Raw genomic sequence first — 15,894 nt, forward strand, 5'->3', positions numbered from 1 at the left:
ACTGTTTTGTGATATACAGACACTGTACAATGACAAGTCAAACTATCAGGTTTATAATGGACAATAAAATTAAAACATGATGCTTTATACTCTTGAAAATCTTACATTAATGTATGACCAAATATCCCCAATTCCATAGCTTTTAGCTAAGGCTTTGGCTCTTAGCTCCAACTGCAACCACGTGGCAGACTTCTACTTCAGCCCCCAGCTTCTGCAGTTCAGCCAGCCAGATCATCTGCTTATGTGAAAGACGGTCATTGGGGCCTTTAACTTCCACCAGCTGGAAGGAAAATTTTTAAAAGTTATTAGTGTCTCACTGAATGAAAAGCCATCCAAGTAAGTTGTAGTTGTCAGTGACAACTACTTAAATGGCTCTTCTGCTCTCCCGCTGTATTTGTAAGTATAACACAAATACACGGATGGTCCTTCACTTACAATGCTTCACCTTAGGATTTTTTGACTTTAAAATGGTGCAAAAGTGATACACATTCAATAGAAACCATACTGAGTGTTGATCTTTTCCCAGTATGATACTCCATGCTGGGCAGCAGCAGTGAGCCACAGCTCCCAGTCAGCCACATGATCATGAGGGTAACCAGTACTCTACGGCGTGCAGTGAGCTAGATGATTCTGCCTGACTGTTGGCTGATGCACGCATTCTGAGCACATTCAAGGTAGGCTGAGCTAAGCTATGAGGTTTGGTGGGATAAATATGTTAAATGCATTTTCAACTTACATTATTTTCAGTTGATGTGCAGGATTTATCAGGGCATAACTCCGTCATAAGTTGAGGAGCGTCTGCAGCTAAGAAATTTACTCAGAAATTTTTCTATTCTGTAGAAACTAGACAGTTCTTCACAGAGGATGAGCAAACCGATTCTTAGTATAGCAAATGAAAAATTGTTTTAAAGCATGCACTGGATTTTACTTCCCTGCTTAAAACCCTCCAATTACTGTTACATTTTCAATTAAATCTAACCTTCTTGCCATGACCAGTCTCTTCCCTACCCCAAGGCCGTCACTTCCACTTGCTACTTGCTGTTCCCGTTGCCTGGGACATTTCTCCCTGTTCTTGACATGCCTGACTTCTTATCTTTCAATGCTCAGCTTAAACTCATCTGGACAGGTCACAGCTCTGAGTATATCCTCCCTATGCACTTCTTTCATGGCATTCACAAGATACAAATGTGTACTACATACCATCTTCATGACGGCAGGAATTGTGTGTCTTGTTCGCTACACATCACTAGACTTGAAGACACAGCAATAAAAACTATTCTAGGTCAAGCATAGAAAAAAATTGTTTAAATACAGCATTCAGCAGCCTAACAGACGTTTAATTAGAGTCCTCAAAGGAATGAGAAAAAAAAAATACTTAAAAAATGGCCAAAAATTTTCCAAATTTGATGAAAACTATAAGCCCAAAGATTGAAGAAAATCAGTGAATCCTAGGCACACAAATATAACAGTTCCCTAGGAAATATCATGACTGTGTAATCAGGGGATATAGTCAAAGCAGCCAGAATTTTTAAAGCCAGAGGGGGAAAAAAAAGATTCTTCGATTGGAAACCATGCTAGTTAGAAGACAGTAGACTAACATTTTTAAAGTATTGAAAAATAACACTCAACATAGAATTCGTTGCCCAAAGAAAACATCTTTCAAAAACAGGTGAAATAAAGGCTAAGACATACAAAACCTAAATACAGTCTTCCCTCAGTATCCACGGGGGGCTGGTTCAAGGACCCCATCTGTTACCAAAATCCACGGATGCTCCAGTCCCTGACACAAAATGGCATAACATTTCCATATTCTATGCACATCTTCTTATATACTTTAAATAATCTCTACTTATACCTAATACCATGTAAATGTTATGAAAATAGTTGTTATGCTCTACTTTTTTTTTTTTTTTTGAGACGGAGTCTTGCTCTGTCGCCCGGGCTGGAGTGCAGTGGCTGGATCTCAGCTCACTGCAAGCTCCGCCTCCCAGGTTCACGCCATTCTCCTGCCTCAGCCTCCTGAGTAGCTGGGACTATAGGCGCCCGCCACCACGCCCGGCTAATTTTTTTTTTGTATTTTTAGTAGAGACGGGGTTTCACTGTGTTAGCCAGGATGGTCTCGATCTCCCGACCTCGTGATCCGCCCGCCTCGGCCTCCCAAAGTGCTGGGATTACAGGCTTGAGCCACCACGCCCGGCCAATGCTCTATTTTTATTTGATTTGTTTATTGTAGTTACTTTTTATTGTTTTTTCTTTTTTCCAAATATTTTCAGTCCATGGTTTGTTGCATCTACAGAAGCAGAAACCATGGATACAGAGGGCTAACTACTGTAATTCATTACTAGCAGAACTTCCAGACATGGAAATTTTTTTTTTTTTTTTGAGACAAGGTCTCACTCTGTTGCCCAGGCTGGAGTGTAGTGGCATGATCTCAGCTCACTGCAGCCTTGACCTCCAGGCTCAAGCAGTTCTCTCACCTCAGCCTCCCAAGTAGCTGGGACTACAAGTGCATACCACCACACCCAGCTAATTTGTTCATCATTTTGTAGAGATGAGGTCTCACTGTGTTGCCCAAGCTGGTCTCCAACTCCTGAGCCCAAGCAATCCGCCCACCTCAGCCTCCCAAAGTGCTGGGATTACGGGCATGAAAGGAAATTCTTCAAGCAGGAGAATGAGACCACACAGAAATCTGGATCTATACAAAAGAATAACAAGCACTGGAAATGCTGTCTACATGAGTAAATACAGACTCTTATTAATCAACTGTAGAAAGCAAAAATAATATGTTATAGAACATATAACATGTAGAAGTAAAATATATGAAAACACCACAAAGGCTGGGAGGGAAGATACAAGTATATATTATTGAAAGGTTCTTTTTACTCTATATTAAAGTGTGTATTACTTGAAGGTGGATAAGTTTAAGATATATAATATTCATACCAATGCAACCACTTAAACACAGTGAACCGTTACAGCTAACAAGCCAACAAAGCTATAAAATGCAATCTTTAAAAATAAGGCAGGGCCAGGCGCTGTGGCTCATGCCTGCAATCCCAACACTTAAGAGACCGCGGCAGGTGAACTGCTTGAGCCCAGGGGTTTGAGACCAGCCTGGGCAACATGGTGGAACCCCATCTCTACAAATACAAAAACTACAAAAATTAGCCAGGCACAGTGGCGTGCGCCTGTGATCCCAGCTACTCAGGAAAAAGACAAGGAACAAAAGAGTTCTGAGACAAAGAGAAAATAAGCATCAGGATTTAAAGCTAAGGATATCAATAATCAAATGTAAATGTTCCAAACACCCCATTAAAAGACAGAGGTTAAGTTGGATTCAAAAGTAAGATCCAACTATATGATGCCTACAAGAAATCCACATTTAAAACTAAGATAAAATAGGTCAAAAGTAAAAGAATGGAAAAATGTATCATGTTAACATTAAACAAAAGAAGGCTGAAGTGGCTACATGTTAACAATATCAGACAAAGTTGATTTCAGAGCGAAGATTACCAGGAGTAAAGGGGGGAGTCACTGCATAATGATGAGGGTAGACTCATGAAGAAGACACGACCCTCCTAAAAGTTTACGCATCTTATAATAGACCTTCAAAATACATGAAGCAAATATTGATAGAAACGCAAGAAGAAATACACAAATCGGGCACGGTATACTGGTATACTCTCAGCATTCTGGGAGGCCAACGTGGAGCCCAGGAGTTTTGAGACCAGCCTGGGCAACATGATGGAACCCCATCTCTACAAAAAAAAAAAAAAAAAATAGCTGGGCATGATGGTGGATGCCCATAGTTCCGGCTACTCAAGAGGCTGAGGCAGAACTGCTTGAGCCTGGGAGATCAAGGCTGCAGCGATCCAGGATTGCACTGCTACTACACTCCCGTCTAGGTGACAGTGAGACTCTGTCTCAAAAAAAAAGAAAAAAGAAAAAAAGAAATACACGAATCCACAATTATAATCAGAGATGTCAATATTCTTCTCTCAATAATTTATAGAACAAGTAAATAAGAAATCAGTAAGGACACAGACAACTTAAACAACACTATCAACCAACTTGACCTAACTGACATTTAAAAATACTGCCCACAACAAATGCTGAACACACATTCTTTTCAAATACAAAGAGAATATTCACCAGGGAAAACCATATTCCCGACCATAAAACAAGTCTCAACAAATTTAATGGGATTCAAATCATACAAAATATGTCCTCTGACTACAATGGAGTTAAATTACAAATCAATAGCAGAAAGATACCTGAAAATCTCTCGGATGTTTGGAAATGTAAATGACTCACTTCTAAATAAGCCAAGGATCAAAAAAGAGTCAAAAGGGAAATCAGAAAGCATTGTGAACTGAATGAAAATGAAAACAACTACTAAATTTGTGAGGTTCAGATAAAGCAGCACTGAGGAGGAAACTGGGAGCACTAGCTAACTATTAGAAAAGAAGGTCTCAAAGCAATCACCATAGCTTCCACCTTAAGAAACTAGGAAATAAAAAAAACAAAGGAAACCAAAAGCTGATTCTTTGAGAAAATCAGTAAAACTGATAAACCTCCTGCCAGACTCATCTGGGAGAAATGACAGAAATTACCAATATCAGGAATAAGAGCATGACAGAGAGAAAGATTCTACAGATACTAAAATGCAATAAGAAACAAATACACGGCTGGGTGCAGTGGCTCACACCTGTAATCCCAGCACTTTGGAAGGCCAAGGCGGGCGGATCACCTGAAGCCAGGAGTTCAAGACCAGCCTGGCCAACATGGCAAAACCTCATCTCTACTAAAAATCCAAAAATAAAAATTAAAACAATTATCTAGGCATGGTGGTGCACAGCTGTAATGCCAGCTACTAGGGAGGCTGAGGCATGAGAATCACTTGAACCCAGGAGGCGGAAGTTGCAGTGAGCTGACTCGCGCTGTTGCACTCCAGCCTGGGCGACAGAGCGAGACTATCAAAAAAAAAAAAAAAAAGAAAAAGAAACAAATGTAAACAACTTTAAGACAATACTTAAATGAAATGGACAAATTCCTTGCAAGACACAAACTATCAAAGCGCAATGTGCCATGTTGGCACAAGTACACATATGTAACAAACCTGCACGTTACGCACATGTACCCTAGAACTTAAAGTATAATAATAAAAAAAAAAAGAAAAACTTCAACCATAAAAAAAAAAGTGCAATCAAGAAGAAACAGATGATACGCACGGCCTTATGTTGTTTAAAAAGAAATTCAATTCACAGTTTCAATTTCCTCCCCCAAATCTCCAGACCCATATACTGCTTCACTGGGGAGTTCTATCAATGTTTAGGGAATTGTACTAACTCTACAGCGACTATTCCATCCCATGCTGATGCCGGTATGACTCTGAAACCAAAACCCAACACAGAGATTATAAGAAAAGAAAATTACAGCTCAATATCCTTCATGAACATATATGCAAAAATTCTTCATATTTTGCAAAATCAAAATCAACTCCCAACATTATATAAAAGGGATAATACATCATGACCAAGTGGGGTGTACTGGAGAAATGCAGGGTAGGTTTAAGATTCAAAAACCAATGTAAATCACGTGATTAATAAGCGTACTCAAGAGATAAATATGAGATACTAATGTCAATAGATTTTTTTAAGAAGTATTTGACAGAATCCCACATCAATGCCTGATAAAAACTCTCAGAAAACTTGGATGTAAAGGGAAGTTCCTTAATATAATAAAAGATATCTGCGAAACATCTGCATCTAACATGCATATCTAACATGATACTCAATAATGGAAGACTAAGTACCTTCCCCCAAGATTGGGAACAAGGCATGGATGTCCAGTCTCACCATTTACAGCCTATGCTTTCCTGGAGGTTTCCTGGAGGTTCTAACCAGTGCAGTCAGGCCAGAAAAAGAAAAGAAAGGAACTAAGACTGGAAAGGAAGAAGTAAAAATATCTTTATTAGCAGACAATCTGATTGTCAATGTTTTCATCCAAGGAAATATACAAAAAAAGCTCCAAGAACTAATAAGTACGTGCACCAAGTTTGCAGAATATAAGATCAATATACAGAATCAACTGTATTTCTACACAGAGCAGCAAACAACTGGAAATTGAAACTTTTAAAAACGATACTGCTTAAATACCATAAAAAATATGAAGTACTTAGGGATCAATCTGACAAGAGAGATGCAAGACCTCTACATTGAAAACTAAAAACACTGCAAAAAGAATAAGGAAAATCTAAGTAAATGGGGATATATATGTTCACTGATCAAAATAATACTGTTAAGATACCAATTCTTCTCAGATGGTCTACGGATTCAAAGGAATTCCAATTAAAATCTCAGCTGGCTTTTTTTTTTTTTTTGAGATGGAGCCTCGCTCTGTCGCCCAGGCTGGAGTGCAGTGGCGCAATCTCGGCTCACTGCAACCTCCACCTCCTGGGTTCAAGCGATTCTTCTTCCTCAGCCTCCCGAGTAGCTGGGACTACAGGCGCCCGCCACCACGCCCAGCTAATTTTTTGTATTTTTAGTAGAGACGGGGTTTCACCATGTTAGCCAGGATGGTCTCAATCTCCTGACCTCGTGATCCACCCGCCTTGGCCTCCCAAAGTGCTGGAATGACAGGCGTGAGCCACCGTACCTGGCCTCTGCTGGCTTTTTTTTCTTGGAAATTTAAAATTTGATTTTATAATTCAAATAAAAATGCAAGAGCGCCAAAACACCTCTGAAAAACAAGTCATTAGAGGACTTAAACTACCTGACTCTGAGATTTATCTACAGCTACAATAATCAAGATATACAGACAAACAGATCAGTGGAACTGAAGCGTGTCCAGAAACAGACGCACATATATATGGGTTAGATTTCTGACAACGATATAGAGGCAATTCAGTGGAAGGAGCATGGTCTTCTCGACACATGGAGCTGGAACAAGTGGCTATCCCACGCCATACATGAATTCCAGTTCATGCCCCACACTGTATACAAACGGTGCCTCAAATGATCATAAAACTGAATGTGAAACCTAAAACTATAACACTTCTAGAAGAAAACAAAGGAGAAACTCTTTGTGACCGTGGATTAGGCAAGCGTTTCTGACATGTGACACCAAAAGCATGATCCACTAGAGAACAAGTAAGTTGGATTTTGTCAAACTTTAAAATCTCTGCTCTTCAAAAGACACGATTAAGAAAATGAAAAGATAAGCCATAGACTGGGATGAAATATAACTGATAAAGGACTTGTATCCAGAATATGTAATTTTTTAATCTCAAAACTCAATAATGAGAAAACAAATCACCAGCGATGGGCAGCAGGGCTGGACTAGTGGACAGCATTCAAGGAAGTGTTCATTCTGAGCTTTTTAAAAAAATGTTTGTGGGTACATAGTAGGGGTATATATTTATGGGGCACATGAGATGTTTTGATACAGGCATGTAATGTGAACTAAGCACGTCAAGGGGAATGGGGTATCCATCCCCTCAAGCATTTATCCTTTGAGTTACAAACAATCCATTATATTCTTTAAGTCATTTTAAAATGCACAATTATCGGTAAGCTTCTCAGATAGCTCCTGGCGTCCACACCCTGCGTGACCCCCTCCCTCTGAGTGTCAGCTGGACTAGAGACCCGTTCCTAACCACAGAATGCAGCAGGAGTGATGGAACATCACTTCCACATCAAGTCAGAAGAGATGGAGCTCTATCTTGCTCACACCCTGGGGCTCCTCTCACCCGCCTGCTCTGATGAAGCCAGTCACAGGGGAGAGGCCCACAGGAACCCGGGCCCTCGGCCCAAAAGTTCTCAAGGAATTCAGTCTTCCCAACAGCCACTCAAGAAATGCCCATTTGTGGCCTCTGATTCATTTGCGAATAAGGTTACCGACAGGACTTTCCGTTCTGGCTCAACTGACCTTAAAGCGATGGCTCTGGGAGTTCCACACCACCAGGTCGGGGAGGCCCCCTCGGCAGTGCCGAAAGTCAGCAGCCAGGCGCCTGCACACACCACTGAGCACAGGGCCCCCCAGGCAGGAGACAAGATCCTGAACACAAAACAGGGATAGTTAGCCACTTCCCTTGTGACAGAGAATGGAAATAGGCTACAGGGATCACAAGACGGAGAAAAGCTCAGTGTGTATGTAATTCAGCGCACGTGGACCCCAGGCCCACCGCGCACTGTTCTGCTGCTTGTACTTGAGCCGCAGAGCCATGGCTGGAATCCCACTGGCAAGTGGTGGGAGACTGGTCCTCCTTGGTCAGTTTCCAGGCTTCTGCCAGTGTGGCCATGCTGGGGAGTGCTGAGGAAGAGGGATGTGGAGGATGCACTCAGGAACATGAGAGCACGGCCTCACAGAGCGCAGCAGTTGAAGGAACACAGGAGGTATCCTCCCTGCCTCAGCCACTGGGCAGGCCAAAGCTGTCAACTCAGGGGTGGCAAAGGCAGAGCTGGGGCTTTTCTAACACCCTAGTATGTTTCCATCACTAACAGTGGCATCGGGGCCGGGGAATAGGGTATTCTCATATATATATATATGCACACACATACACATATTTACATATACACACGTGTGTGTGTGTTTTGATAAAGTTGCTGAAAAGACAGCACTGGGGTGGCGTTACTTTCTGAGCAAATCCTGCCATGCAGGTGAACCATTACCTGAGCTTGCTGAAGAGATGTGAAGCGATCCCAGCTGACAAGGGAAGCCGCTCTGCCTTGCTGCTCCTGCCACGTGGCTGCCACCCAGGCCCGCAGGCTGTCCGCGGGGGCATCGTGAATCAGCTGCAGCCTGGCCTCGAGGGCCGGGCGTCTGCTTATGAAGAAGCTGTCTGTGCACAAGTCCAGGGGGAACGCCTGTGTCACAGGGAAAGCAAGCTGTCACACTGTGCCTGCAGAGAGCTGTGTTCACCAGAGGACTAGTCAGTGCCTACAAAACTTGGAAACTGGCCAACCAACGGATACATTCTCTCTCTCAAAAGCCAAGTCAAAGTTAATTGATATAAAACAATTTATTAAACTTGTGTTTTAGAGTAATAATATGCAAAAACAGCTTTTCGCTGAGCTGGGTGGACCTCTGAGTAGGCAGATGTGCCCATGTCTGTGAGATCCTTGCAACAGTGCCTGAGACACGGCAGGTGCTTGGGAGGGCTGATGCTGACGGTACTTTATACCAAAGGTCTAAATGTAAGGTGGAGGCTAAAGTTTAAAACTTCACATATATTCATCTTAAATTCTATTAATCAGATTTAAAAATAAGTTATCAAGGACCGCAACAGAGATGGTTTCTGCTGGCTGTGGATACACGGTGCCCAGGGGTGTGAGCCACGGACGTGTGCAGAAGGACCTCCTCGTGGGGCAGGGGCACTGAGTACCTGACAGGCGTTTCTGAAGACGTCCGGAATCCCATCCATGAAGATGATATCCCACAGGAGGAGGCCACACAGGGTACTGAAGGTGGACCCTTCGCCATGAATCCCTAAGGTCACACACACGAAAAAGAAATGTTTTATCTGTCTCTTCCAAACCACCACCATCACCTACTACACACTCAACTTCAAGAAAAAAATAGAAATATTTCAGATTCAGAAGCAAATCCTGTTTTCATGCCATTCCCAGCTCATTTTATACAGTATATTGTTTATATACAGAGCCTTAAAGGCAAAAATCTTAATAATCATAGAAAAATTCAAATGAACATTTCCAAGTCACAAAGCAGTGGTTCTCAAACTTTAGTGAATAATCTAAGAAACATATTTAAAAGAAAAACAAACAGATACGCTCCTCAGGCTCCGAAGGCTGGGACTCAGCAGGGCTGGGCTGGCACTGAATCCCCATGCAGGCCCTGGCGCAGGAGGTCCCTGGCCACCCCTAAAGAAATGCTTCCCTGAGGGGACCTCCCAGGAGGCCGACAGCAGCCACCTCCATTCTTGGCCTCATCATGCACCTCTTCCCCCGGGCACTACACTGCCCTAGCCCAGTGCTTCCAATAGTCAAGGCTTTTACAGAGACCTCTAGCCTTAAAGACCACCCACTTCAGTCTCCCTCATCGTGTCACACAAATGTTTTACTGACTGGGAGATGACCTGAGAGACAGAAGTCAGGTGCTGAGGTCACAGAGTCAGAGACAAGATCTGGTGTGGGATGAAGGGCTCAGCCTTGGCACACAGCACACAGACCCGTGTCCCTGAGCAAGCCCCAGCTCATCCAGCTGCCCTCCAAGCCCATGCTTCTCTGCACATGAGCACACCCGACAAGGGAGGAGGCCGCATGGATGCCTCTCCCCACAGGACCACTGGCCAGAGGAGGTGCTGACTACCAGAGCCCCATCCTGACATGCCAGTACTGGCAGCAAAGCTCCTCTGGCTGGTCCCACCTTGACATGTACAGGCCCCAACCCATCTGCACCAGACCACAGTGAGCGGGGTCGGGGCGCTGTGAGGGCAGAGAGCAGGCAGCCACAGCCTGTCATGCCTGCCGGGGTCACCTCTGTCCTGCACTTCTGAGGCTGTGCTGCTCTCTGTCCTGTCTTCCTCAGTTCTAGCTCCTAATCCCTGCGGCCCATCTCAGGGATTCAAAGGGACAGCGGTTCACTCAGGACTCCTGGCTGTTGCCAGGTCTTCCAGGAGGACTTTTCTTCCTAGAACACTTCATGCTCTTTCCCAGCCAGGAGTGGAACTGGGACCTGATTTCCAGTCAGCCTTCCGTACTGTGGAATACACTGATGATCAGGCAGGAATAGAGAGGCCAGATCATTTCTGAACTCCTTTTTGTTTGTTCTGTTTTGAGACAGGGTCTCACTCTGTCACCCAGGCTGGAGTGGAGTGGCGGTCTTGGCTCACTGCAGCCTTGACCTCCTGAGGTCGAGAGATCCTCCCACCTCCATCTTCAGAGTTCAAGTGATCCTCCTGCCTCAGCCTCTCAAAGTGCTGGGATTACAAGTGTCAGCTACCATGCCTGGTTCGTTCCTTAACTCCTAAGTGGTCCTTGCTGTGCATTTGTGTTATAAGTGAAATCATTTTTGATGCAGTCCTTCTGAGTAATTCAGAAATCACCTCCTGGAAGAGGTTGAGATCGCTCTGACACAAAATTCCCTGTGGCATAAAGCCTGGCAGCCAGAGTTCAGCTCAGTTTCACTGCATTGATTTTAATCAGGGAAAAAGAGTTTCTACTCTGGGAAAGGAATTGTGTTTTTCAGGCTCATGGCTCAACTGCAAGCATTTCAGCGCTCCCATGTCCCAGCCTGCTTCCTCCTCCAGCAAGTGTCCAGTTTCCACATCTCTTGGGGCCTTGAACGGGCATTCTATTCTTCTATTTCTAACCATTTCAGGCCTACTGTACCTCTCTCTCTTCACTGGCATTTGCAAGTCTTCCCCAATAGCATCACCCTTCCCTGTAAGTAATAAAGATATTATGTAGATGAATCTCAACACTCATCAGAAAGAACCTGGGCTTTGTAAACTCCTATCTTGTAGCTGTCTTTCTATAGTACTTGTTAATCTTCTGAACACTCAGGGAATACTGAAATCATGTCCTGATTTTCACACATTTGAAAATATCAGTGTTTTTAACACTGGTAACCCTACAGCCCGGGCACAGGGAGAGTCCTGCCAGATGCAAAGGGCGGAAGGCTCAGTGGCTGTTCCCAAAAGCTACTAGCATGGGCTGCAGGGCCCCTGAGAGGGCATCTGGGGCCAGCTTCTAAAATCCCAGGGGAAGGGGCAGGAGACAACAGAAGGAAGACTGAATGGAACTGGGTGGGCCGTGGGGTTGAGCACACTGCCCCTCCGCCCCCTTTACTTCTGTACAAAGGCTTGTGCAGTATCTTCCATAACAAGAAGTTTTTATAAAAGAAAAAAAGATCAGAGCCAGGCCCTGTGGGACAACTACCCCTGACCTACTCCTTCTCATTGATAAGGGGAAGAATGGGAAGAAGACATCCCCCAGCCCACAGCATCTTCCACTGTGAACAGAAGACACAGAGAGGACAGCAGCCCACTGCTGACAGCCCATCCAGTGTTGCTGCTCATCCACCCAGGGCCGGGTGCCACGAGAGGAAGCCTGCTCAGTTACCCTGGTCAAAGCCGCCGCGTCGGTAATGGGCCAGTGCCAGCTCCTCCACGGAGCACAGGACCGTGGTGGGGTCAGTGGCCTCCCCGGCCTCCATCACAAACACAGACTTGCCCATTCCACGCTGCGGGCACAGCCTGCCCGTGATGGTCACCTGAAACAGCAGCAGCAGAACATCTGTTAGCCTCAGGTCAGCAAAAGTCCCTGAAAACCTGCCTCTCGCATCCCAAGGACTGACCTCCCTAACCCCAAAGCCAGTCACTTAGCAGAGCACACAGCGTGGGGCTCACACACGCACACCTGCGGGGAGGCCACAGCTCGCTGGCCGGCCCTGGGAAAGCTTCACCACCAGAACTGCTCTACAGCCCCCAACAAGTAAATGAAACTGGCAGATGCTGAGAGGCCCCATTCAGGAGATCTGTCACTCAGCCCAGGGTGTGACACCAAGCAGCCAAGTCTCCTCAGGGAGGAGGGCGACGGGGAGACTGGGAGCAATGGCCACACAGCCGTCCAGAACGAGTTTTAGATGACTCCAAGTCTAACAGAAAACACACACTCAAAACAGCTCTTAGGTTGCTTCTGCTCCAGAAAAACCAGGCCCACAAGCCTAAGCACCCAAAGGCTCTTTCCTCACGTGTTTCACATCTTGCACAGCCATTTCTGGGAGCTGCTGGAAGAGGCGCCTGAACTTTTTACAGCTCGGAGACTCCCGCAGGCGCACGGCTCGCTGATAGAGTGAAAGGCGGTGTCCCGTTCTGACTTCCGGATCCGCCAGCCCCTCTGTGATGCACTTGATCGTCTGGCAGAGAGCATGGCCACACATCAGGCTCCTAGAAAACCCCACGGCAGCTTCCATGCATTTAGTTTGACAGAAAAGCCCACTGTTTATTATTGAATTTTGCTGATTAGCAAATGAGCAAACAGCACCTCTAGAGATTTAGGCTGTTTCCTTAGATCTTATTCTGATGCTTTCAATGCATCCGGCAACCAGAGCCTTCACAGTCAACGTGCTGGAGCGTGACTGGGCTGTCATCCAGGTGGACTGCAGATCCCAGCAGCCGCCCCTCACAAAGGGTGTGAGCTTCAGGGATGCCTGACTTTACAGGAAAACTTGGCTCAGTGGTTCTCAGGACATCACCTAGGCAGCTTTGCAGGAAAACATGTGTCCCCCCCTGGATCCACACAATGAGAACCTCCAGAGCAGGAGCCCAGGCGTGGAGGGGGTGGCCACATCAAAGCTCCAGGTGAATCTCATACGCAGTCAGGCACCATGGAGCTGCTTCAGATTCCTTATTTACAGGGACAGGAGCCAAAGGTTTGGAGGAGTTACAAGTATTTCCCAAAGCGATTTAGAGTCGGACAAATCAGCAAACAAATACAGAAAGCCACAAGGAGATACCACTTCACACTTACTAGGATGGCTATAATCAGAAACATGGAAAGTAAGTGTTGGCAAAGAGGCAGAGAACCCGGAATCCTCACACATTGCTGGTGGGAATGTGGAACTGGTGTACACACTGTGGAAAACAGTTCAGCCACTCCTCAAAAAGCTCAACACAGAATCACCACAGGACCCAGCAATCCCACGCTCAGGTATCCCCAAAGGAACCGAAAGCAGGGTCTGAAAGAGGTTCATGCAGCACTCTTACAAATGGCTGAAAAGGTGGAAGGAACCCAGCGTCCATCGACCAATGAGTGGCTAGGAAAATGTGGCATCAGATGCTACAGTGGAAGTGTGTTCAGCCTGGAAAAGGAACGGAGGCCCGACACGTGGCACGATGCGGGTGAAGCTCAGAAACATGATGCTGAGCAAAATACGCCAGACGCAAAACCACAAATATCGTAGGATTCCACTTCAATGACATGAATGAAATGAACGGCAGTCACAGACACAAAAAGTAGATGAGAGGTCACCAGGGCTGGGGGAAGGGAAAGCGGGGAGTAGTCCCCTAATGGCTGCCGTGTTTCTGTTGTTTCTGTTCGGTGTGATCGGTGGAGAGGCAGTGGTCACACCTTTTGAGTACCATGAATGCCACTGAACTGTACACCTAAAAATGGCTAAAATGCCAAATGTTAGGGATGTTAAATTTATTTTACCACAATAGAAACAAAAAGTGAAAGAAAAAATAAAAACCAAGAAACTGAACATCAGTTCAGTGAAGGCTCAGGCCATCTGGAGTTGGGTGGCTGAAAGGAGTGAAGATGGGAGAATGAGGCTCTGAAGGGCACCCTGTTCGCTGGCAGAAGACGGTGCCGGGCAGCGGCAGCCTGGCCTCGGAGAGGGAGGGCCCAGAGGCTCCACCTCTGCCCTGGCCAGGCCTGGGCTGGCTGCAGGGCACTTTGCAGAAACAAGCACTCAGCGAGGAGATCCCTTCCTTGGAGACTGAGGTAAAGATGAAAGAACACTAATGAAATAACAAGAGCTGTGAGTGTGACCAGTAAGACCTCTGGGAACAGGTTAGGAGGAACCAGGCTTAGCTCAAATCTCAAAAATAAGCTCAGTGGTTTGTCTACCCCCTAGCAGAACTGTGAATGGCGGGGAAATCTGTACTCTCTTGAACTTTTATTTCATTGAAAGAAAGGTGACAAACACAAGCTTTCTCCTTCTGTATTTGGTTCTGGGCTACCAGATGCTTTCTCTTGCTATTTCAGCCTCAGTCAACACCGAGTGGTAAGGAAGCCCCACGCCCTCCTGCACGAGAGGAAATCGCTTTACTGGCTCTTTCCCTGATACGTTAGGTAACAAGGCACTTTTTCAGTTTACGGCAATAAAAACAAGATGTTATATTTCCTATCCCGTGGTCATTTTTTTCCACCCCTACATCACCCCGATTCACTTAATGGGCCACTGAAAAAATCAAAAGCTCCCAGAGGCACAGTCCCCTCCATTCAACTCAAATGCAAGGCTGGAAGAGAGACAGGGTGGGGCCTGCTGGCAGCCACACAAAGAACCCCTGTTGCTGCCTGGCCCAGAGGCACAGGCTCTGTGGCCTCACCCTGCCCGGCTGCAGTGGCCACAGAATCCCTGCGCTTTCAAGTGCCCCCAAAGTCACCACCACGGGGAGCACTGGTGCCTGCTCAAGGTCAAACAGCGCTTCCCAATGGCAGAGCCAAACACCTCACAGAAGTACAGAGTCACGCATAAAGGACCTGCAGTAAGACAAGGAAAGGAACCATTTCTCGCCAATCTTTCTACCTGGAGACCCTGTGCCACAAATGAACAAAGTCACCATTTCCAAAACAAACGCCTTCTTCCTTGAAGGCACTTGCTGACGGCTGAGTCGTCTGACTCTCCGTCTCCCTTAATTCCTAGATCCTGATTCCTAAATCCCAGCACAGAGTCCACAGCCAGCCCATCTCGCCAATCAACGAAGAGAAGACAAAGCTTCTGTCACCCAGGCTGAAGTGTCTATGCTCATGCTGTGCTGACATCCCTGGTGTTTTGGGGTTGGAAGAACACAGACAAAAGCTGAATGTTAACAAAAGAAATACATGTTGTCAGAGTTTAAGGCATTTAAGTTTGCCCTATTTTAAAAGCTGATTCCAAAATGAAAAGGCGTTTCAGGTGCGTTTCATTACTGAGTACCGGTTCCAGGCGCTTCAAGTGCTGGTGTAAGTTCAGGGCCAGTCGATCCCACCATCGGCCTCTGCTGTCAGGACAGTAAATTCTCTGAGACAAAAGGCTTTCAAGTTCTCTGACGGCTTCCTATTGCAACAATAACAAAGAAAGCTCGTTAGATTCACAAAAAAATCCAGCTGTAATGACATTTACAAGCTCATAGGATTGGTAAAGCCTATTGATAATGCATATCTT

General features: G+C 45.6%; 1 protein-coding gene across 1 annotated transcript in view; it reads right to left on the reverse strand.

Annotated features, from left to right (window-relative positions):
- Nucleotides 1–142: 142 nt before the first annotated feature.
- FAN1 (FANCD2/FANCI-associated nuclease 1) overlaps nucleotides 143–15,894 on the reverse strand; it is a 33,984-nt gene continuing 18,232 nt past the window's right edge. Inside the window, exons 8-14 of the mRNA XM_011949251.1 lie at nucleotides 15,667–15,786; nucleotides 12,715–12,879; nucleotides 12,084–12,234; nucleotides 9,386–9,489; nucleotides 8,673–8,867; nucleotides 7,930–8,058; nucleotides 143–280 (exon numbers count right to left, since the gene is read on the reverse strand). Of these exons, the coding sequence (XP_011804641.1) occupies nucleotides 143–280; nucleotides 7,930–8,058; nucleotides 8,673–8,867; nucleotides 9,386–9,489; nucleotides 12,084–12,234; nucleotides 12,715–12,879; nucleotides 15,667–15,786 (1,002 nt within the window). The remainder of the gene's footprint in view (nucleotides 281–7,929; nucleotides 8,059–8,672; nucleotides 8,868–9,385; nucleotides 9,490–12,083; nucleotides 12,235–12,714; nucleotides 12,880–15,666; nucleotides 15,787–15,894) is intronic.

This window comes from Colobus angolensis, unplaced genomic scaffold (genome assembly GCF_000951035.1).
Source record: "Colobus angolensis palliatus isolate OR3802 unplaced genomic scaffold, Cang.pa_1.0 Scaffold294, whole genome shotgun sequence".
In the NCBI taxonomy this organism is placed as follows: domain Eukaryota; kingdom Metazoa; phylum Chordata; class Mammalia; order Primates; family Cercopithecidae; genus Colobus; species Colobus angolensis.